This window comes from Branchiostoma floridae, chromosome 3 (genome assembly GCF_000003815.2).
Source record: "Branchiostoma floridae strain S238N-H82 chromosome 3, Bfl_VNyyK, whole genome shotgun sequence".
In the NCBI taxonomy this organism is placed as follows: domain Eukaryota; kingdom Metazoa; phylum Chordata; class Leptocardii; order Amphioxiformes; family Branchiostomatidae; genus Branchiostoma; species Branchiostoma floridae.
This window is the reverse complement of record NC_049981.1, coordinates 3,226,498-3,244,414: the sequence shown is the minus strand read 5'-3', so window position 1 is coordinate 3,244,414 and position 17,917 is coordinate 3,226,498. Positions and strand designations below refer to the sequence as shown.

Here is a 17,917-nt window from a genome sequence, read left to right as displayed (position 1 = left end):
TGTAGATTGCGCGTGAAGCGGAGTCGGCCATGTTCCATCGCCAGGTGTTTGAGGAGCTGCGTCGTGAGATCCTGTGGGAGGCCAGCGACCCCACCCAGTCGGCTGCTGTCGCTGCTGTCCAGGCCTCCTTCAGCTGTCAGGCAGCGGCCATCATCGTGGTCACCAGGTCGGGCAAGTGAGTAGGACCCAGGCTTCTCCTTTATTCCAATACAGTTTAACTCTTATTGAAGTACTCGAATGTAAGTTCATCTGTGACGATAATAAACATTATGTTACAATTTTAACACTTTATATCCATACACAAAATAAAGCGCTTACCAACAAGCTTTCGATCAGTCCTCTGATCCTTCTCAAGTTGTAATGACCCAAAACCTTTGACCCTTTACTGACGTCACACTTCCGTTCCGGCAGCTTTCCGGAAGTGTGACTTAGGTTTTGGGTCATTACAACTTGAGAAGGATCAGAGGACGTAGATCGAAAGCTTGTTGGTATTCGCTTTATTTTGTGTACGGATATAAAGTGTTATTGTAACATAATCTATTGAAGTAGCTTAACTGTAATATCCAACACAAAAATTGGACTCAACCAAATTTTCGACTGAACAGCACCAGTCTTTGTCAAGGAATGAACAATCTCTGTTGTCGTGACATCACGTTATGCAGATAGAACACGTGACTCAGGAAACAGTGGATCATACGTTGCAGGAAGTCTAAGGCGCCCACTGTCTCTGTTCAGGGCTAGTCTTCCTGGGTTTGAATTTCGAACAATAAAAACATCATTGGGTATAACACTAGAGGGTGTATGGACACTGTCCAGTACATGTATAACTGGACAAATTCGTGCCAACAATTTTTCTTACAAAGAGATATTTAGCAAGTGAATTTTAACCAGTTTAGCTCACTGAAGAGCTATTATTCCACTTGTCATGACAGAGAAGACAATCCCAGGCCTGTTAAACAGTACTCACATGTTCATTCTACAGGGGGAATCTCCTAGGTCTTTGCAATGTACATGTAGAATGGACCATGGCTTAACGTCCCATGTTACATGTATATCATCATCATCATTCACTGGGTTCTGCATCTAATACTGTTATATGATTAGCTAATACTACAGTGTAATTCCTAATTTTTTCAATGTACTGTTATGTTCACGATTTTCACGGTGATGACTGTAACGTGAACTTATCATTACTGATAACAAATAATTCACAGACTTTTTTTATGTGCACTTGCCGCGACAGTGAACATTTAGTTCCGAGAACAAGTTCAATTTTCTCAGACCGTGAAAGTTTGGTACCGAGAAGACAAAGTGAATTATATTTAGGGTCTGAACTTTCTAGTAGTACATGTCGGAGCGACACAGCCGGGATTTGAACTCCCAAACTATAGAACTAGAGGCAGGCTAGTCACTAAACCACTGCACTACACACTCTACTAAGTTAAACACAACTTCAAACTAATGATCTTTCTGGCAGATCTGCTGCGGACATGTCCCACTTCCGTCCGCGCTGCCCGATCCTGGCCATAACCCGTGAGGCGCAGGTGGCCCGGCAGATGCACCTGTGGCGGGGGATCCACCCCCTGTGGTACCCCGAGGAGAAGCGGAAAGAAAACTGGGTGGATGATGTGGAGGCCAGGGTCACCTACTGCATCGAATATGGTCAGTAGTAATTCTTTAAATCTCCATGTTCCTGTTCTGTGGCCTAGGAAAAAATGTTGTGTTTCTTTAAGTTATCCAACTGATAGTCCCTAGAAAAACCTGCTGAACGAAGCTTTTGGGGGTTGTGGGGTCAAACTCTAGCTGACATCTGAGTGAAGAAGATGCTTTAGAATGGTTGAAGTTCCAACATGTTTTCCTCATTTCTGTTTCTGTCAATACTAAGAAAACACGATATGAACAGACCTATTGAACTAGGTCCCCTGTATGTTGAAACACTGTACATCAGTACATTTGAAATATTATCATTATATTGTCAAATGTACATGTTATGTTGCATCATGCAGATAAAAAAAAAAGTACCCCTACTAACTGACTTGACTAGAATCTAGTAACCCTATTTTTTCAGCTCGGTAAATGGAAACAAAACATTTTTTCTTAGGCCTTATACATGTAATACATTCAATATTGTTACTGTACTTAAATTAGGCTTTGTCAACTTTGTATTCTGATTTGAGCCATTTGCTTGGCTGTTCTTCCACCATCAATGTTTCACAGGCCACCGCAAAATAGAATTTTGCTAAGTGTGCAGCTACAGCAAGTGTTGCATTTTAGCATTCTGCGAGAAAGTCACCTTGAACCCTCCCCGATATGTTGTGAATATCAGTATTACTGTTAAATATTCATTTAAATTGAGTCTCCCTGAAAAATCACCAAAATTTAATAAGGGCAATTGCAGATTAAAGGGTATATAAAATTTATAATTGAATAAAAAAAGAAGTTTGCACTACCAGCCAAAATCATACCCTTTGCCAGTGCCTGAGACTAGAACCATTGCTATAGCTAGCAATTACTATGAACTTCATAACCTCAGGTCTGTACTCAGTGTACTGAATGCAAAGCATATAAGTCTACGAGAGCATTAAGGTTAAATATGTTTAATGTATAATGAATCTTCATGCATGGTGCTGGCTACCTTGCAAAAATATGTACCTCTTTCTTGCTCTTCACATTCTCTTGATTCCTTTTATTTTGCGCTAAGATTAAAAGACGACAAAGCAGGGATGAATGTGGGATCTCTCTAACCATATATACCGCACTGTCCACATGTGTGACCTTCATTGCGTGACTGTGTCCTTTCACAGCCCGCCAGCGCAATTTCGTGAAAGTTGGCAACACCGTGGTCGTTCTGACTGGGTGGATGCCCGGTTCAGGTCACATCAACACCATACGTTTGTTAACTGTTGAGGACTAAGATGACGAGAGTGTAAGTTGGGCCTCTATATATTATCTGTACATGCAGAGTAACGTTAAGCATGGCCGTCAATGGCATGACGAATTAATGTACATTTCTCCCCCGCAGCGAAAAATTGCCAACTCATGAAAGTCGGGGATACAGTCGTGATCGTGACGGGTTGGCGCCCTGGCTCCGGGCATACCAACACGATGCGTATCAAATGCATTATGGAGTAAGGCCTGTACGAACCGCAGGTGACGTTGGCATATTGTCGGAACAAAATCAAGTTCCTTTATTGCCAATCATCTAAAATCAAATTACTGCAAATGAAATCATCCAAATCATTGAAAGTCATTGATAATCAAGTCATTGAGAATCATCATTCAAATAATACAAAATCAAATCACTGGAATCATCATTCAAATGCAAAATTATTGCAAATCAAATCATTCAAATCATTAAAAGTCAAATTATTCAAATCATTAAAAATCAAATCATTCGAGTCATTGAAAATGAAGATTGAATCCAATTTGTCTCGAAATTATGACTATGATAATTTGTAAGTTAAAATAGAGGACATGAAAATGAATGAAAAAGAAAATAGGGTTACAATCATACACCAAAAGTGATTTTTTGATTCATAATTTTTTTCACTTTGCGATCATTGCATTGGCATTTTTAATATCATCAAGTTTAGTGTGATTCTTTTCATTGCTCTCTCTCATTGAAATTGGTGACTCAGTTGAGTATCAAGTAGATTAAACTTTTAAGTTAGTGTTTTGAAAGTCTTATCAAAACAAGGTGTATTGTACAATTGACAGTCTTTCTTTAAAGGGAGAAATTGTTGTTCAAAATTTAACACCCCCTGGATTAACTCCAAAGGAAAGAACTTACCCCATAGATCTTAACATACTTAAATACTAGAGGCAAATTAAGAAATTGAGCCATTGAATGGTAACAAAAGTGTGCTTCTGTATAGCAGATATAATGTAGCTGTTAACACACTTGAGCCCTTGTGTACCTCGTGTCAGGACGCATCATTGATAATGTCCTGCATTTAGTTTTGCAGTGCACAGGCTGATTTAGCTGCATTTTCCTTTGCATGGTGATTTCTAACAGCAAACTCCACTTACAAAATTTGGTTTTTCTGTGCTGTCTTGGCTAACAAATGTGTTGCAGTTTTTCTGTACTCTCACTGTCCTTTGTTGCGGTTGTGGGTATTACTAGATTTCAGATATGTGAATGAAGGTTTGACATCCAGGTAATCCAATGCAATTCAATCTCTAAAACTACAAATATATAACACAGTATTTCCGAATTTTTTGAGTGACATCTATCCCTCTTCTTCAGCGTATTAGAATGAACTGGCAGAGCAATGCAATATAAGTGTGCACACTGAGCTACCTAGAAACCAACATACCGAACTATGATTTACAGTTGAGTGACATTTGTATACGATCCATAGGAAATTAGTGGTTCAACCAGTTTTTGTAGTTAGCTGTCCCTGTATTGAATTGTTATGCCAGTAAGCTGTATGACGCTGAAAAAGAGTGATGGATGTCACTCGAACGTCCAGTAATCTCCATTTTTTGTCCAGTTGTATAGAGATTGAATTGTATTTGAATAAAGATTTCAGATACATTTACCACTGTGACAGATAGCTGCCACTGAACTGACAAAATTTCAGCCAATCTGTAAGACCCATGATCTACTGCAGTTTCTGGGACGTGATATTTGAGCCTCAATACTGGTTGTGGCATATAACTTGTGTCGCAGTTGTCTGGCACTTACATTTGTACGACCCATTGTGGCAGTCACTTGGATTTTGGATCTCTGTACGTTGAGCAAATTTGCAAACTTTCCTTATACATGTACATTATACATGTATAATGAGCAAAAACACAAGGTTTTAGCACCTATATTATACATTATCCACAGGCTAATTGTCACCTATAGTGATTGGGACATTTCTACTGGAAGTAGAGAAAAATAAACTACAGACAGAAACGGGCATGCCCCTATAGACTTTAAGGTGTAGGAAGAATTAAAATTCCTTAAGTGACAAGAAATTGAGTATACACCTGAACAATAATCAACATTAATTTTGGTTTTAGCTTAATGTTCCTTGCCCCCCCCCCCCCCCCAAAAAAGCGATCATATTCAATGGTAGGCAAAAATTAGGGGTTGCACTTTTACATTACATTAATTTTGTTAAGTAACCAGGTCTGTTAATTCGAATTTTGATTAGAAATATCCTTGTATGAATGTTCTGTTTTACACAACAAAGACACAGTTTAATAACGTTGTTCACCTACTCTCCTACCAGGGAAAACAAGAGGGTTTGCTAAGCCAGGTAACAATGTGGTGGTGGTGACTGGCTGGCGGCCCGGACCTGGCTTCACCAACACCCTGCGTATCGTGCAGGTAGAATAAATAACAGCAGCAGTGAAAGGACTCAAAGTGTACGTCTGGACTCTAAACTATTCTCTCCTATCTGATAGTCTGGGTACCATCTGGAAAGTAGGTCGCTCCGACGTTAATTATATATACACTATATACAGTCGCTTCTCTGCTGTTCCGTCTGGGAACCTTGACCACGTTAACGTCTGGAATTGTCCAAATTTTGGACGAGGGCGCTGATTGGTATCTACACATGAGAGAATAAAGGAATGGGTTCAAGCGATCATTTGAACAGGTGTTCCAATACCCGAAACTCCCTCTGTCCGCTTGCGGGGGGGCTGTTGTCATCGAAACGAGAACCCATTCCTTAATTTGCTTATTAACTGACATCACCACCAAACAGTTTGAATGTGCAGGTCTCCAGACAGGGAGTAGATGTGAACATAGGAGTGAACTACTAACCGGGTGGTACCCAGGCTAGATGAGAGGGGGTGTTCGTCTGGACTCTAAAGTATTCTCTCCTACCTGACGCATGTGTGCACAAAAGAAAATACCTACAATGTACCCACCCAAGTATATGCTCTAGTTAAAATATTACGTAAATGTACGTCAAACTTCAAACACTATAGGGACCTCCAATTGCAAAATAGTGCTCTAACACAACAGTTGGAGCTTTATGTACTTGCGCAACAAAGACTTAGTCTTACATCTATATATTGTGTGTATTGGACTGAGAAAGTTTATTATTTGAGAGATGAAATAAGCAACTACCAACATGGAAGAGAAATGTTGACAAAGGAAGATGCTGTGTGTATAGAGATATATTTGGTAAAAACGGATGCTGGTTAAGGTTAGATGCATACAAAGTGTACGAAGATTGGCATTATATTATGTCCTTATCCGTAAGAAGAGTAGACGGCGTGTCTATCAGGTGCTATGTTAAAGGTTCGAGGCTGTGTGACTATACTTTGAGGTTACTTTGTGAGTGTGCTTTTTTTTGTATTTGCTGAGGAGTGAAGAATTAAAGCTGCAAAAAATGGATGACACATTCTTTCACTTTGTTTATTTTGGATAAACAGTAAACAAATTTTTTTATAGATGACACCAATGCCAGTTTTTATGGGCTCAGGATTTTGCTCTGCTATTAGCCAGAAGCTGGCTTGGCCCCCCTCTTCCGCTGAAGCATCATCACAGCCTTCTTCAGGTTCTTGTTCTGACGCCACTCTCTCCAGAAGATACCCCTGGAGTCAAATGGGTCCCCCTTCTTATGGTACTTCCCTAAAAGTTAAGGAAACATGCAGTTGTCAGTAAGAATGTTGCCGGGATTTCTAAAAACTTATTCTGAAAATAGTAAGCAATAGAATCTAATAGAATCAGAAATACTGTTGCAGAAATGTTCGCGGTGGATTAATGTTCGCGGTTTTGGCGGTGACCACTTCACCGCGAACTTAAATCCACCGCGAACATTTTTCTATTATGGTACATTTTTCTATTATGGTATTAGACTACAGGCTATGGCACGAGGTTACCGCGAACTGAAAACCACCGCAAAAGTCCTTTTTCCTGCTACCGCGAAATTAAATCCCTGCGAACTTGAATGCATTTATAGTATGCTGGACAAGTGCATTCCGACTATCACCAGAGGTGCCGGTCCAAGTACAGTCGTAGAATTGGGGGTGATGCGGAATACATGTACCAAATGATATGCCTTACTCACACATTCAAGAAAAAAAAAACATTTCAATGTAAAATTTTGTGCCAGAAGTTGTGCAAATTTACTGCCCTCAAAGTTAACATTGTAACAACATCAATTCAAATGTCAGAATCTGCTATTCAACATGTTAGATATCATATTTCCATGAAATGCAACAAGCCCGTGCAATATGGTAAGATTCAAACTGGTTTTCGGAAAAAAACGGTCCACTCCGGACAGCCGAAAAGCCAGTCCAGTCTGAAAACGGGTCTGCATGGGGTTTTAAGCCACAGAAAGAACGTAATGTTTGAAATCTTGTCATCATGCACAGAAATAACAATAATGGTTATTGTGACACATGGTATACAAAACTTAACAAACAATATTCATCTCGTCATTTCTGTGCACAAGACAAAGATAATGTAGTTCTATAGCTTACAACTTGCAACGAGGTTAAAAATGCCATCTCGGCTATATATGTAGTAATGCATTGCCAAATACTGTATAACATTCTACATTGCTCAAAATACATGCTAAAAACCAAAGAAAACCCTACGATCTGGTACCTCAGGTGATAAGGAATAAACTGTGTTACTATGCGATATATATTTGCCCTTCAAAGGCAGACTCCATGCGCAGAAATAACAATAATGGTTATTGTGACACATGGTATACAAAACAAACATTATTCATCTCATGAGAGAGTTCTGCTCTTACCATTGAGGTTGGCAGGGTTGGGGCAGAACTGGTTGAACCACCAGCCACTCTGGTACTGTTTCCCACACTCGCTGGTTTTGGAACCATCATTGTCCTTGTCATTGGCACTGAAGCCAACACCATTGCTGTCCTGGGTAAGAAGGGGAAAAACAATGGTCAATGAGGTATAAGATATATAATTATGATTTGTGCAAGGTAATGAGTTAAAGTTAAAGTCCTTTACACCCACAATGTGCGTGGGGTGTGGCTCTTCCCAAACACGGGACCTCCATCTAACGTCCTATCCGAGGGGCATCCCTAACCCGAAGCTAGGTACTCTAAAGCTCAGGAAAGCCATGTAAAGCGCCTTTCCCAAGGGCACAAGATCGGTGACATGACAGGATTCGAACTCAAGACCTCCCGGTCCTGAGCCAAACACGCTGCCGCTGTGCCACACAATCTCACATTGGTCCACTAGCTCTAGAAGCCTATCAGACATCCGTAAACCAAGATGCGTAATAAGATCAGCTTGTTGTCATTTACTGATTTAGCAATTAAGACCAAAGGTCTTTAAAATGTAAAACATACACTCATACATCATCCTTTAGTATATTAATATCCACACAAAATATTAATTTAACAAACAGGAATAGTTAATAGCAACTTTTCTTTCTGGAAATGATATGTAAGACGGATAGAAAATCAAATTTCGGACCAGTGAAAAGTTGGTTTGGGCCAGTAGAATGTTATGTGAATTATTTAAAACTTGTCTAACCCTGCAAAAACAATACAAGTCGGTAGTACTCACAGTTAAGCCATCTCCTGCTGTGCTGAGAATATCAAACCCTTCAATGGTGAGTTTGTAGTCGGCTCCGGACACCTTGAACTTCTTGTATTTGGCAAACGCTTCTTTGTTGTCATGGTCTGTCAGAGAGACGTACAGCTGCCACTCATCCTGAATAAAAAAGATGACACACAAAACATATTATCTAACAATGTATACATAGGGGGCATGACATCTAGCAATGGAATATTTTCATATCCATTCATATCCCATTTGTAATGTTTAACTTGGATGGATGGATACATGAAAGGATGGATAGATGGATGAAATGAAGGATGGACGAATTAAAAGAAGTAATGATAAATGGATAAATAAACAAACTGAAGGATGGGTGGATGGATGAAGACTTGAAAGATGGATGGATGAAGAATTGAAGGATGGATAGATGGATAAAAGGAAAGATGGATGGATGGATAAAGAATTGGATGGATGAAGAATTGAAGGATGGATGGATGGATGAAATGAATAGATTGATGGATGGATAAAGAATTCAAAGATGGAATGATGAATGGGTGGATAATGAATTGAAAGATGGATGGATGAAGAATGGATGGGTGGGTGAAGACTTGAAAAATGTATGAAGAATTTAAAGATGGATAGATGGATTAAGAATTTAAAGATGGATGGATGGATGAAAAATTGATGGATGGGCAGATCGTTGTATGACTGGCTTCATTAGCCTTATGCTATTACCTGTGCTGTTATCTTCTGCAAATTCTGCAGCCCAATCCAGTAGTCATTTGGAGAGCTTGGTGTTCCAAAACCTTTCTCATAGTCAGCAAACTTCTTGTTGAAGTCAAGGCTTCCATCTATTTTGGAAGAATTTGATGATGAGTTAATGTTCATGTAAAACACTTAGTAACAAAGGTATAACTCGCTAAGCCAAGGAAGAAATACTACAGAGTGTTGAATGAATGAGTATCTCTCAGATTATTGCTGTCAAACTGGGAGCCAGCCAGTAAAAATCCAAGCATCTGTCATCCCCTCGACGGAGAATAGTTAGTATACAATGTACAGTCATGTACTCAATACTCTCCCTGCTTAGAATTATCAATCGTCCCCTAGGCCTGAGCTCCTCTATGTCCGTGTTACTGTCATGTTACTGTACATGTACAGTAGTGACTTGTGTGTATTTACTGTCATTCCTGAGTATTGCAACCCTCTCCTGGGCTCCTGCCCTTTGTCCATGTTACTGTACATGTAGTGCACATTAGTTATTACTGTCAGGTAACTGTGCATGCCCCGTGTCACTGTCGACATGTCATGTTACTGTACAATCATGCACTGTAGTGACTTGTGTGTACAGCTAAACCCGTCTTTACTTGTGGCCAAATGTGGCCGCTATAGGCAGGTAGTGAAACAGTCCTAAAACATTTTTCCTAGGCCTAAGATGGTGGTTCATACAATGTAAGTAGTAAACTATGAACACTTGTGTGTAGTTATAATGTCCTGGGCTGACAGCTCTCAGCAGTCACTTACAGTGGAATATTGAGTCTCCTGAGTTGACACCCCACGCCTCCTCGCCACTGGGACTTGCCTCGACTTGCTTGAGTTTCCCAGGAATCTTCCGCCAACCAGTTCCGACTGGGGTGCTCGAACTTATTCCTGAGCAGAAAAGAGGCTCTGTTAGTCACGTCCTCTGGCGGAGTAAAATATACATATACGAGGGGAGATCAAAAAGTTCTCAGCCTCACCCAGAAATAATAAGCACTACAACTCAAATTTCGAGGCACAACTTTGTAGAATCCTTTTATCAATGTCCTCCAAATTTCAAATTATTGCAGCAGTCATTACTTTCCAGGCAACGTCTTTTTCAAGATCAGTAGGTAAGTCGCAATAAAAACAATCCTTAGGATGAACTCAGATCAGACTTGTGTGATCGAGTTCTCCATTCTGTAAATTCTTAAAAGACGTCATGTTTTGTCAGAATGTTTGATAATGATTCCCTTCGCATTTCAAGTAAAAAGAAGTGGGTGTCTGACTTCCAGCAGAGCAACCTACCATTACTGGGTGTCGCCTGCAAAGTAATGGTCATAATAACTTTATTTTTTGGAACACATTCCTAAACAACTTTATTATACTGATCTACACTGAGTTGTGCGTATGTTTTCATACAAAGGACAGTCAACAAGGGAGCGACAACAATTCTATTCTTACATGGGCAACAATTCTATTTTTACATGTTCATAAAAATTACGAAACAAATATTTCAAAAAAATGAGAAAAAGGCGCGGAGTATAGACCAACTCTACTCTCGTACCAAATTTCAGGTCATTTGGCCCAAACAGATTTTACATGAGAAGTAGGGGTGGGCAACCATTTATTACAGTGTATATGATGTTTTTCTCAAGCTTTTAATTTGTAACCTGAGATTAAAATCACTGACCTTCTCTGATGAAGATGTCGTCGTTGGTGTTCACCCCCCAGACGGCGTTGTCTCCCGATGAAATCTGCTTCAGTTTCCCGTCGGTTTTCTCCCAACCGCTGCCCGCAGACGCCTCGTTACCGAAGGTCCCCGTACGGTAGAAGATCTCGTCATTCGCGTTCACACCCCAGACACCAGCCGGACCGACCGACACAAACTTCAGCAAGCCGTCAATCTTTTCCCAAGTTGTACCTGTTGGAGAAACATGGTCAGAATACATGTACAACCAAGTAAATGTGCACTCTCACCGTACTTGCGTCTTTTTTATTTTCTATTTTGCTTTTGGACAGACGAGGACAATATGGCACTGCACTCAAGTTTTGGTAACTTATATTAACAGTGCCACATACACGGTACAGACAGAAGGTACCCATTTTTACACCTGGGTGAAGTGAGGAAGGTCGTGTAAAGTGCCTTTCCCAAGGGCACAACGTCGGGGCGGGGCACGGCGGGGATTGAACCCAGAACCTCTAGGTTCCGAGCCGAACGCTCTACCAGTTACGCCACGCCCGACGCCACTTGCGTCAATGCGGGGTTCGTTCACTGCGGCGCTGTTTTGTTATTTACGCGAGTTTTTATGAATTTAGATATTGCGTAATACGTAAAAGTATGACTAAGAAGACGATAAAATTTACAAGCAGTAAGAAAAGTCGTTCTCCATCTCTCAAATTCGTTGAGTAGCTTTCAAACCCTGCAGTGACGCAAGCGTGACGCAAGTGCGGTGAGAGTGCACCTTAAGGCCTACATCTTTTTGTCAGAGAAACAGTTGTCCTAATTGTGATGTTAGTTCTAGCCATTGGAAAGCCAATTATAGAGTTCTTTATTTGCAAAATGTGTGACGGCTAATTGCATGTACAGTCTCAAAGGCTAAGATTTTTTTAAAGTAGTGTGATACATAACAAATACATAACACTGGTGTCGTATAAAATATATGGTACCATGTTCGCCTTCTTTGAAGATAGGATATTCCACCAAACAGATTCCTTTGTAGCGAAATGGACCATCGTTTTCAGAACTACCCGTTCACAAACAATCAGGTTCATGTCCGAACCTTGTACCTGATCCTCTGGACCTGGACCGTACCTGTACCTGAATTTTCTTTACCGGTATTAACCCCTACTAACGACTAAAACGGTTCTCGTACCGGTGAGTTTATCCGTACTAATGCCTGTCCGTCTGTAGATGATGTTTTTCGAATTAACGCCCCACAGCTGTTTAGCGGTAGAGCTCACGTCCAGTTGTTTCAGCTTTCCGTCAACCTTGGACCAGCTAGTTCCTGTAGGGTTTAACCGGCTGTTACCTCTGAAGGAATGCAAAGTCGCAGTCGGACAAAGGCATTCTCCTACGCAGAGACATCCAACGGCGCCAGCAAACCGCCTCTTGTCTGTACTCTGCCATCTCAACCGTCACCATCAGTTCATGTGGGCGTCACCGCAAACCAGCTGTCAGCCAATCAGAGAATAGACCTTTCGGTTTTCAAAAGGGATCTCGCATATATAAGGGTAAGCTCATTAATATTTATAAGCAGGGCGGCCAGGAACTGATGGTGACGGTTGAGATAGCAGAGTACAGACAAGAGGCGTTTTGCTGGCGCCACTGGATGTCTCTGCGTAGGAGAATGGACAAAGGGGATATACTGAGCACATGATAAAGACATCAGAAACGATTTTACCTACTCAGAAATCTGTATATGGTGAGTATAAAATCTTCATCAAGCAGCATTAGTATGGCAGTTGCAAGAAGCATCAAAATAAAAAAATGTCATTTAATATCCAAGATGGGCATATAAGGATGCGGGTGTGGTTTGTATTTACCATTGATGTGTGTTAAAATGATAAAAAGTTTTGGAGCATTTAAATATTAGTTTTCGTGAAAAGGTCTCGAGATCCTACTTTCTACACAGCAGGAACGCATTGAACTATTGCTCAATAGGTATGAAAAAAGGACATCTACAACTAGGTCCGTCATATATATGCATCCATTATTGACTCAAAAAAGAGCGAAAGAGTCGCACTAATTCTATTCCAGCCAGTAAGAATAAAGGCAGGAAGAACTTAAATAGTGATTCCGAAGTGAGCGAATGCGCCATGCATTGGGATTCCACGGCATAGTTATATATTAAAACGTCTATATGATAATAAAATTGATAGTCCGCTATCGTTTGGTGAATATGGTGCCATAATTCACGGTTTGTTCCTATATTTAGTTAACTCCCTCATAAACGTCCTCGCTACGCCTATACGCTCATTTGGGGGTTGTAGAAGGCACCGACCTTGAATTATGGCACCGTATACACCGAAGGAGAGCGGGTCATTAACCCTTAATTAATCGCTGACCTTGTCGTATGAAAATGTCGTCGTTGGCGTTGACGCCCCAGACGGAGTGTCCTGACGAGACCTGCTTCAGTTTACCTGCGATGGGCTTCCAACCGCTTCCTTCGCGATAGAAGATCTCGTCGTTGCTATTTACTCCCCAGACTCCCTTGGTTCCAACCGACACGAACTTCAACTTGCCGGCAATTGCCTTCCATGTCGGGTCTATAGATATACAATTTAAGTTAATACAACGTACAAAGCTCGCTGCAGGCCCGTAGGAAAACGCCAGGTGAACCATATTCGAAGTTGACCTTCCTTTCTACAACCGTTTCTCACCTACAAAATATCACTAAGATCCATCCCCTTACTCTCTCTCCTGTGTATAACAATTCATTCCCTAGGCTCCTACCCTATGTCCATGTTACTGCCATGTTACTGTTATGTTACTGTACATGTACTATACGTTACTGTGGCATGTTACTGTACATGTACTGAGAAGTGACGTGTGTGTACTTACTCTCCCTCCTGAGTATAACAACCCATCCTCTGGGCTCCTCCCCTATGTCCATGTTACTGTATATTACTGACATGTTACTGTACATGTTACTGACTCATGACTGTGTACTTACTCTCCCTCCTGAGTATAACAACCCATCCCCTTGGCTCCTCCCCTATGTCCATGTTACTGTATATTACTGACATGTTACTGTACATGTTACTGACTCATGACTGTGTACTTACTCTCCCTCCTGAGTATAACAACCCATCCCCTTGGCTCCTCCCCTATGTCCATGTTACTGTATATTACTGACATGTTACTGTACATGTTACTGACTCATGACTGTGTACTTACTCTCCCTCCTGAGTATAACAACCCATCCCCTTGGCTCCTACCCTATGTCCATGTTACTGCCATGTTACTGTACATGTTACTGACTTGTGACTGTGTACTTTCTCTCTCTCCTGAGTATTACTACCCATCCCCTTGGCTCCTGCCTATGTCCATGTTACTATACATTAATGACATATTACTGTACATGTGCATGATACTGACTTGTGACTGTGTACTTACTCTCTCTCCTGAGTATAACGACCCATCCCCTGGGCTCCTCCCCTATGTCCATGTTGCTGTTCATTACTGTCATGTTACTGACTTGTGACTGCATACTTACTCTCCCTCCTGAGTATAACAACCCATCCCCTTGGCTCCTACCCTATGTCCATGTTACTGCCATGTTACTGTACATGTTACTGACTTGTGACTGTGTACTTTCTCTCTCTCCTGAGTATTACTACCCATCCCCTTGGCTCCTGCCTATGTCCATGTTACTATACATTAATGACATATTACTGTACATGTGCATGATACTGACTTGTGACTGTGTACTTACTCTCTCTCCTGAGTATAACGACCCATCCCCTGGGCTCCTCCCCTATGTCCATGTTGCTGTTCATTACTGTCATGTTACTGACTTGTGACTGCATACTTACTCTCCCTCCTGAGTATAACAACCCATCCCCTGGGCTCCTGCCCTATGTCCATGTTACACCAGACCTGCATGGCAGCTGACTGTCCTGGAGGCTTGATGGAGGCCAGTCCTGTCTTTTTACTATTGTCTTTCAATTTCAGTCCAGCACAATCTACACAGGAAACAAAATCATTAATATTACCTTTGTTAAGAGGGTGAATGAAATGATTATATTGTTATGTTCTTGGTAGGGTTTGGATGTTTGTACTATGTAATATGACAATATTGTACAGTGTCTGTATGTTGTAAACATGGATTTCTGTAACCTTAAAATAAGCTTGAATGACTTAACAACAAAAATCAACACCAAATTTAAAGCTAGAGACAACCCTGGTTTGTAATACATAATACATGTCAGTCACAAAAATTCTCAAATGTAGGCACCAACATAACAGACCCCCTTCGGACTGGATCTATATATCTTTATGGCCGTTGTAAAATCCATGCCAGTATTCACTCAGGCGCAAGATCAGACGAGGGGGGATACAAACTGAGCCACGCCTGGGACGGCATTCTTGCTGCTGCAGCGCCACCTACATCGGCTATAAGTAGCAGCAAGAATCAGATGCAGTCATTCTAACCCTGATGATGGTGTCTGATAGACGTCGAAGCGTCGATAGTGAATACAATTCTGGTTGTGTTTTGAAGAACCTTACTACATGAATCAGGATCTATCCCGTGCTTGTGTGAATCGCGAATCCTGGCATGAACGGCACCGGGTCTTAAACATAGGAGAATGCCCCTTACCCTTGTCATCACCAGGATCAGCTGGTTTAGGTGGGGTTGCTGGTTTAGCACCTGGCTTAGCAGCACCTGGTTTAGCACCAGCTGCAGCGCCACCTGGTTTAGCGCCAGCTGCAGCACCTGGTTTAGCACCACCTGTAGCACCTGTATTCCCAGCTGCAGGCTTCGCAGCTGCTGCGGCACCTGGATTGTCCAGCTTCTTCATGTTGTCCTCCATCTTTTTAACCTTGGCTGTCATCTCGGCAAGTATCTTCTCAACCTGAACCCGTTTCTTGACGGCGTCCTTTAGTTTCTTCATGGCAGGGGCGATCTCAGACGCCATTTTCGTTGCCTTAGACAATATATAAAGTTTGCGTGTAAGTCTGAGCATAACGGCTAACAGTGATGTCACAATTCTCGTTGCCTATCGTAGTATAATTTGGATGTTAGATGGAAGACTTAAAAAGCAGGCTGTTCCAGAACTATGTTAGTGCTGACAAGGATCTGAGACAGATGTTTGACGATGTACGACTTTCTCAAGAATGTTTGTGGTTGTAACATATTTACAAGTGTTTGTGGTTGTAACATATTTACAAGCTTTGTCTGTGACTTACCCTTAATACATGGACTTAACAAACACAATGCTGCATATGAGGCTTAATTAACATTATATTATCATAACGTTAGATTTATCTAGTTCAAAATATGTTCAAGGTGAATGGGAGGACTGTGTAATGTGAGTTTTTTCCTCTTACATTAAGTTACCACAGCTTTGTCTGTGACTTGCCCTGAATCAGGGGTGTGTATTTTCCTTGAGGTGCATAATATATACTTTGATAGCTATAGTAAGTACAGTTTATACTGTTTGTACTGACCTTGATATCCGTGAGGTCCTTGTCCATTGCCGTGATGTCCTTTAGTGAGGCGCAGGTTGTCCCCTTGGGGGGCGCCGCCTCAAACTTGAAGACACATTTATCCTGTGCTGACCCAAAAGTGGCCAAACTGGCCAGGAGTAACACAGCAAGTGTTCTCATCTCCAACATGTCCCTATGGAAACTCAACACTTAGTGGTCTATCTCGTGTTGATGGCAAAAATAGAAATTGTTTTCACATAAGATTCGAAATTTACATGTAGAAGTTGGGAACTTGATTCTGGTGGATCATTAGAAAGCTTGTTTATTTACGAAACATTATAACATTAAAGAACAACAGTCAAAAGAATCTTCAGTTTAGGAAAAAGCACACGTAACGGTACATAACTAAACCCTAGTTTACATACGGCATCTTCCCACAGGAAGTTACGAAAATGGAATAAATTTCAGCACTTTTATCCATTCACATAATGACCCCTGGTTGTTGTTTCAAAATATTAATGTCTTGAGGTAAATTTAAATGCCCTATAGTGATTTCTTATAATCGCCTCAGAACCCGTTAGTGAAGATATTGTTTTAGTCATGCCTAGCTTGTTTGTTATTATTATTATCTGCAGTTCAGTATTGCAGCTACATGTAAGCATGTCTCACCACAACGTGACAGGAAGTTGTAAAATTTCCTTCAAAGGTCCCAATTAGTGTCATAGGCTATCTTATTTCCTGTCTTTAATTTCCTTCTTTTGCTACAGTTACCTTGACTATGGAAAGCCAATAGGAAAGTGCTGTTCAAGACACTTTGTTCCTCATTATTTCAAAATAGAAATTGCAGGGGAAAATTTCAGAGATAAAAATAATAGATAAATGTCAGGCTAGTGATAGCAGTATAGACATGGGCTCATTTTGGTTGAATACAGTATAATAAATAAATTAATTGTATACAAACACAAAAAACATATCCTAAGGATAAACTGACCTGAACACTCCTGTTCCTATTAAATAATACTGCTAGTTGAACCTCCGTACATTCAAGTAGATTAGATGTCAAAATGTTATTTACCAAGTCTGGGACCTCAGACTTTGAACTGTTTAAAACGTGACTATTGTTCACTTTACTGTACTGGAGACCTTTAGCATTCTTGTCTACTAGTTATGATTTAAATATATCAGCACATGTGACATGTGACAAGACATTGAGTTGTTTATGTCAGCAGTTTCCAATCAACAACATATTATATTTAGTATAATGCACGAATGTGCAATGTACATTTGACTGTACTTTGCACAGGTCACTTCAGGTCATTTTAGGATCAAAAGTCGGGGTCATTTTAGGATACACACACAGCGAGTACTCTCTCTCTCTCTCTGATAATTGCCAATACGCAGGCCCAAGCTAGGGGATGGATATCACAATGATGATAATTGTATATCATGTACATCACGAAGTTTTTTTTAAATATTTTGTTAGCTAAAGGTAAATCCCTATAGCTCAAACGGTATTGTTCAGCTACTGATTTTATTTAGTGG

At 40.8% G+C, this 17,917-nt stretch overlaps 2 protein-coding genes across 4 annotated transcripts; one reads left to right on the top strand and one right to left on the bottom strand.

Moving 5' to 3' along the window:
* The first annotated feature begins 10 nt into the window (after window positions 1–10).
* Window positions 11–6,335, top strand: LOC118412170 (pyruvate kinase PKM-like). 3 transcript variants are annotated; one of them, XM_035814886.1, is made up of 4 exons: window positions 11–175; window positions 1,478–1,662; window positions 3,023–3,150; window positions 5,223–6,335. In XM_035814886.1, the coding sequence occupies exons 1-3, from the start codon at window positions 30–32 to the stop codon at window positions 3,130–3,132; spliced, it is 441 nt and encodes a 146-aa protein (XP_035670779.1). In that variant the 5' UTR covers window positions 11–29; the 3' UTR covers window positions 3,133–3,150; window positions 5,223–6,335. The 3 variants fall into 3 exon arrangements, with proteins under 3 accessions (XP_035670779.1, XP_035670777.1, XP_035670780.1); XM_035814884.1 differs by lacking the exon at window positions 3,023–3,150 and adding an exon at window positions 2,805–2,926; XM_035814887.1 differs by lacking the exon at window positions 3,023–3,150.
* An 89-nt stretch (window positions 6,336–6,424) lies between these two features.
* Window positions 6,425–16,564, bottom strand: LOC118411083 (fibrinogen-like protein 1). The gene is made up of 7 exons (XM_035813094.1): window positions 16,397–16,564; window positions 15,546–15,873; window positions 14,761–14,910; window positions 9,223–9,338; window positions 8,494–8,640; window positions 7,707–7,923; window positions 6,425–6,574 (listed from the first exon to the last, which is right to left on the bottom strand). The coding sequence occupies exons 1-7, from the start codon at window positions 16,562–16,564 to the stop codon at window positions 6,441–6,443; spliced, it is 1,260 nt and encodes a 419-aa protein (XP_035668987.1). The 3' UTR covers window positions 6,425–6,440.
* Window positions 16,565–17,917: the final 1,353 nt, after the last annotated feature.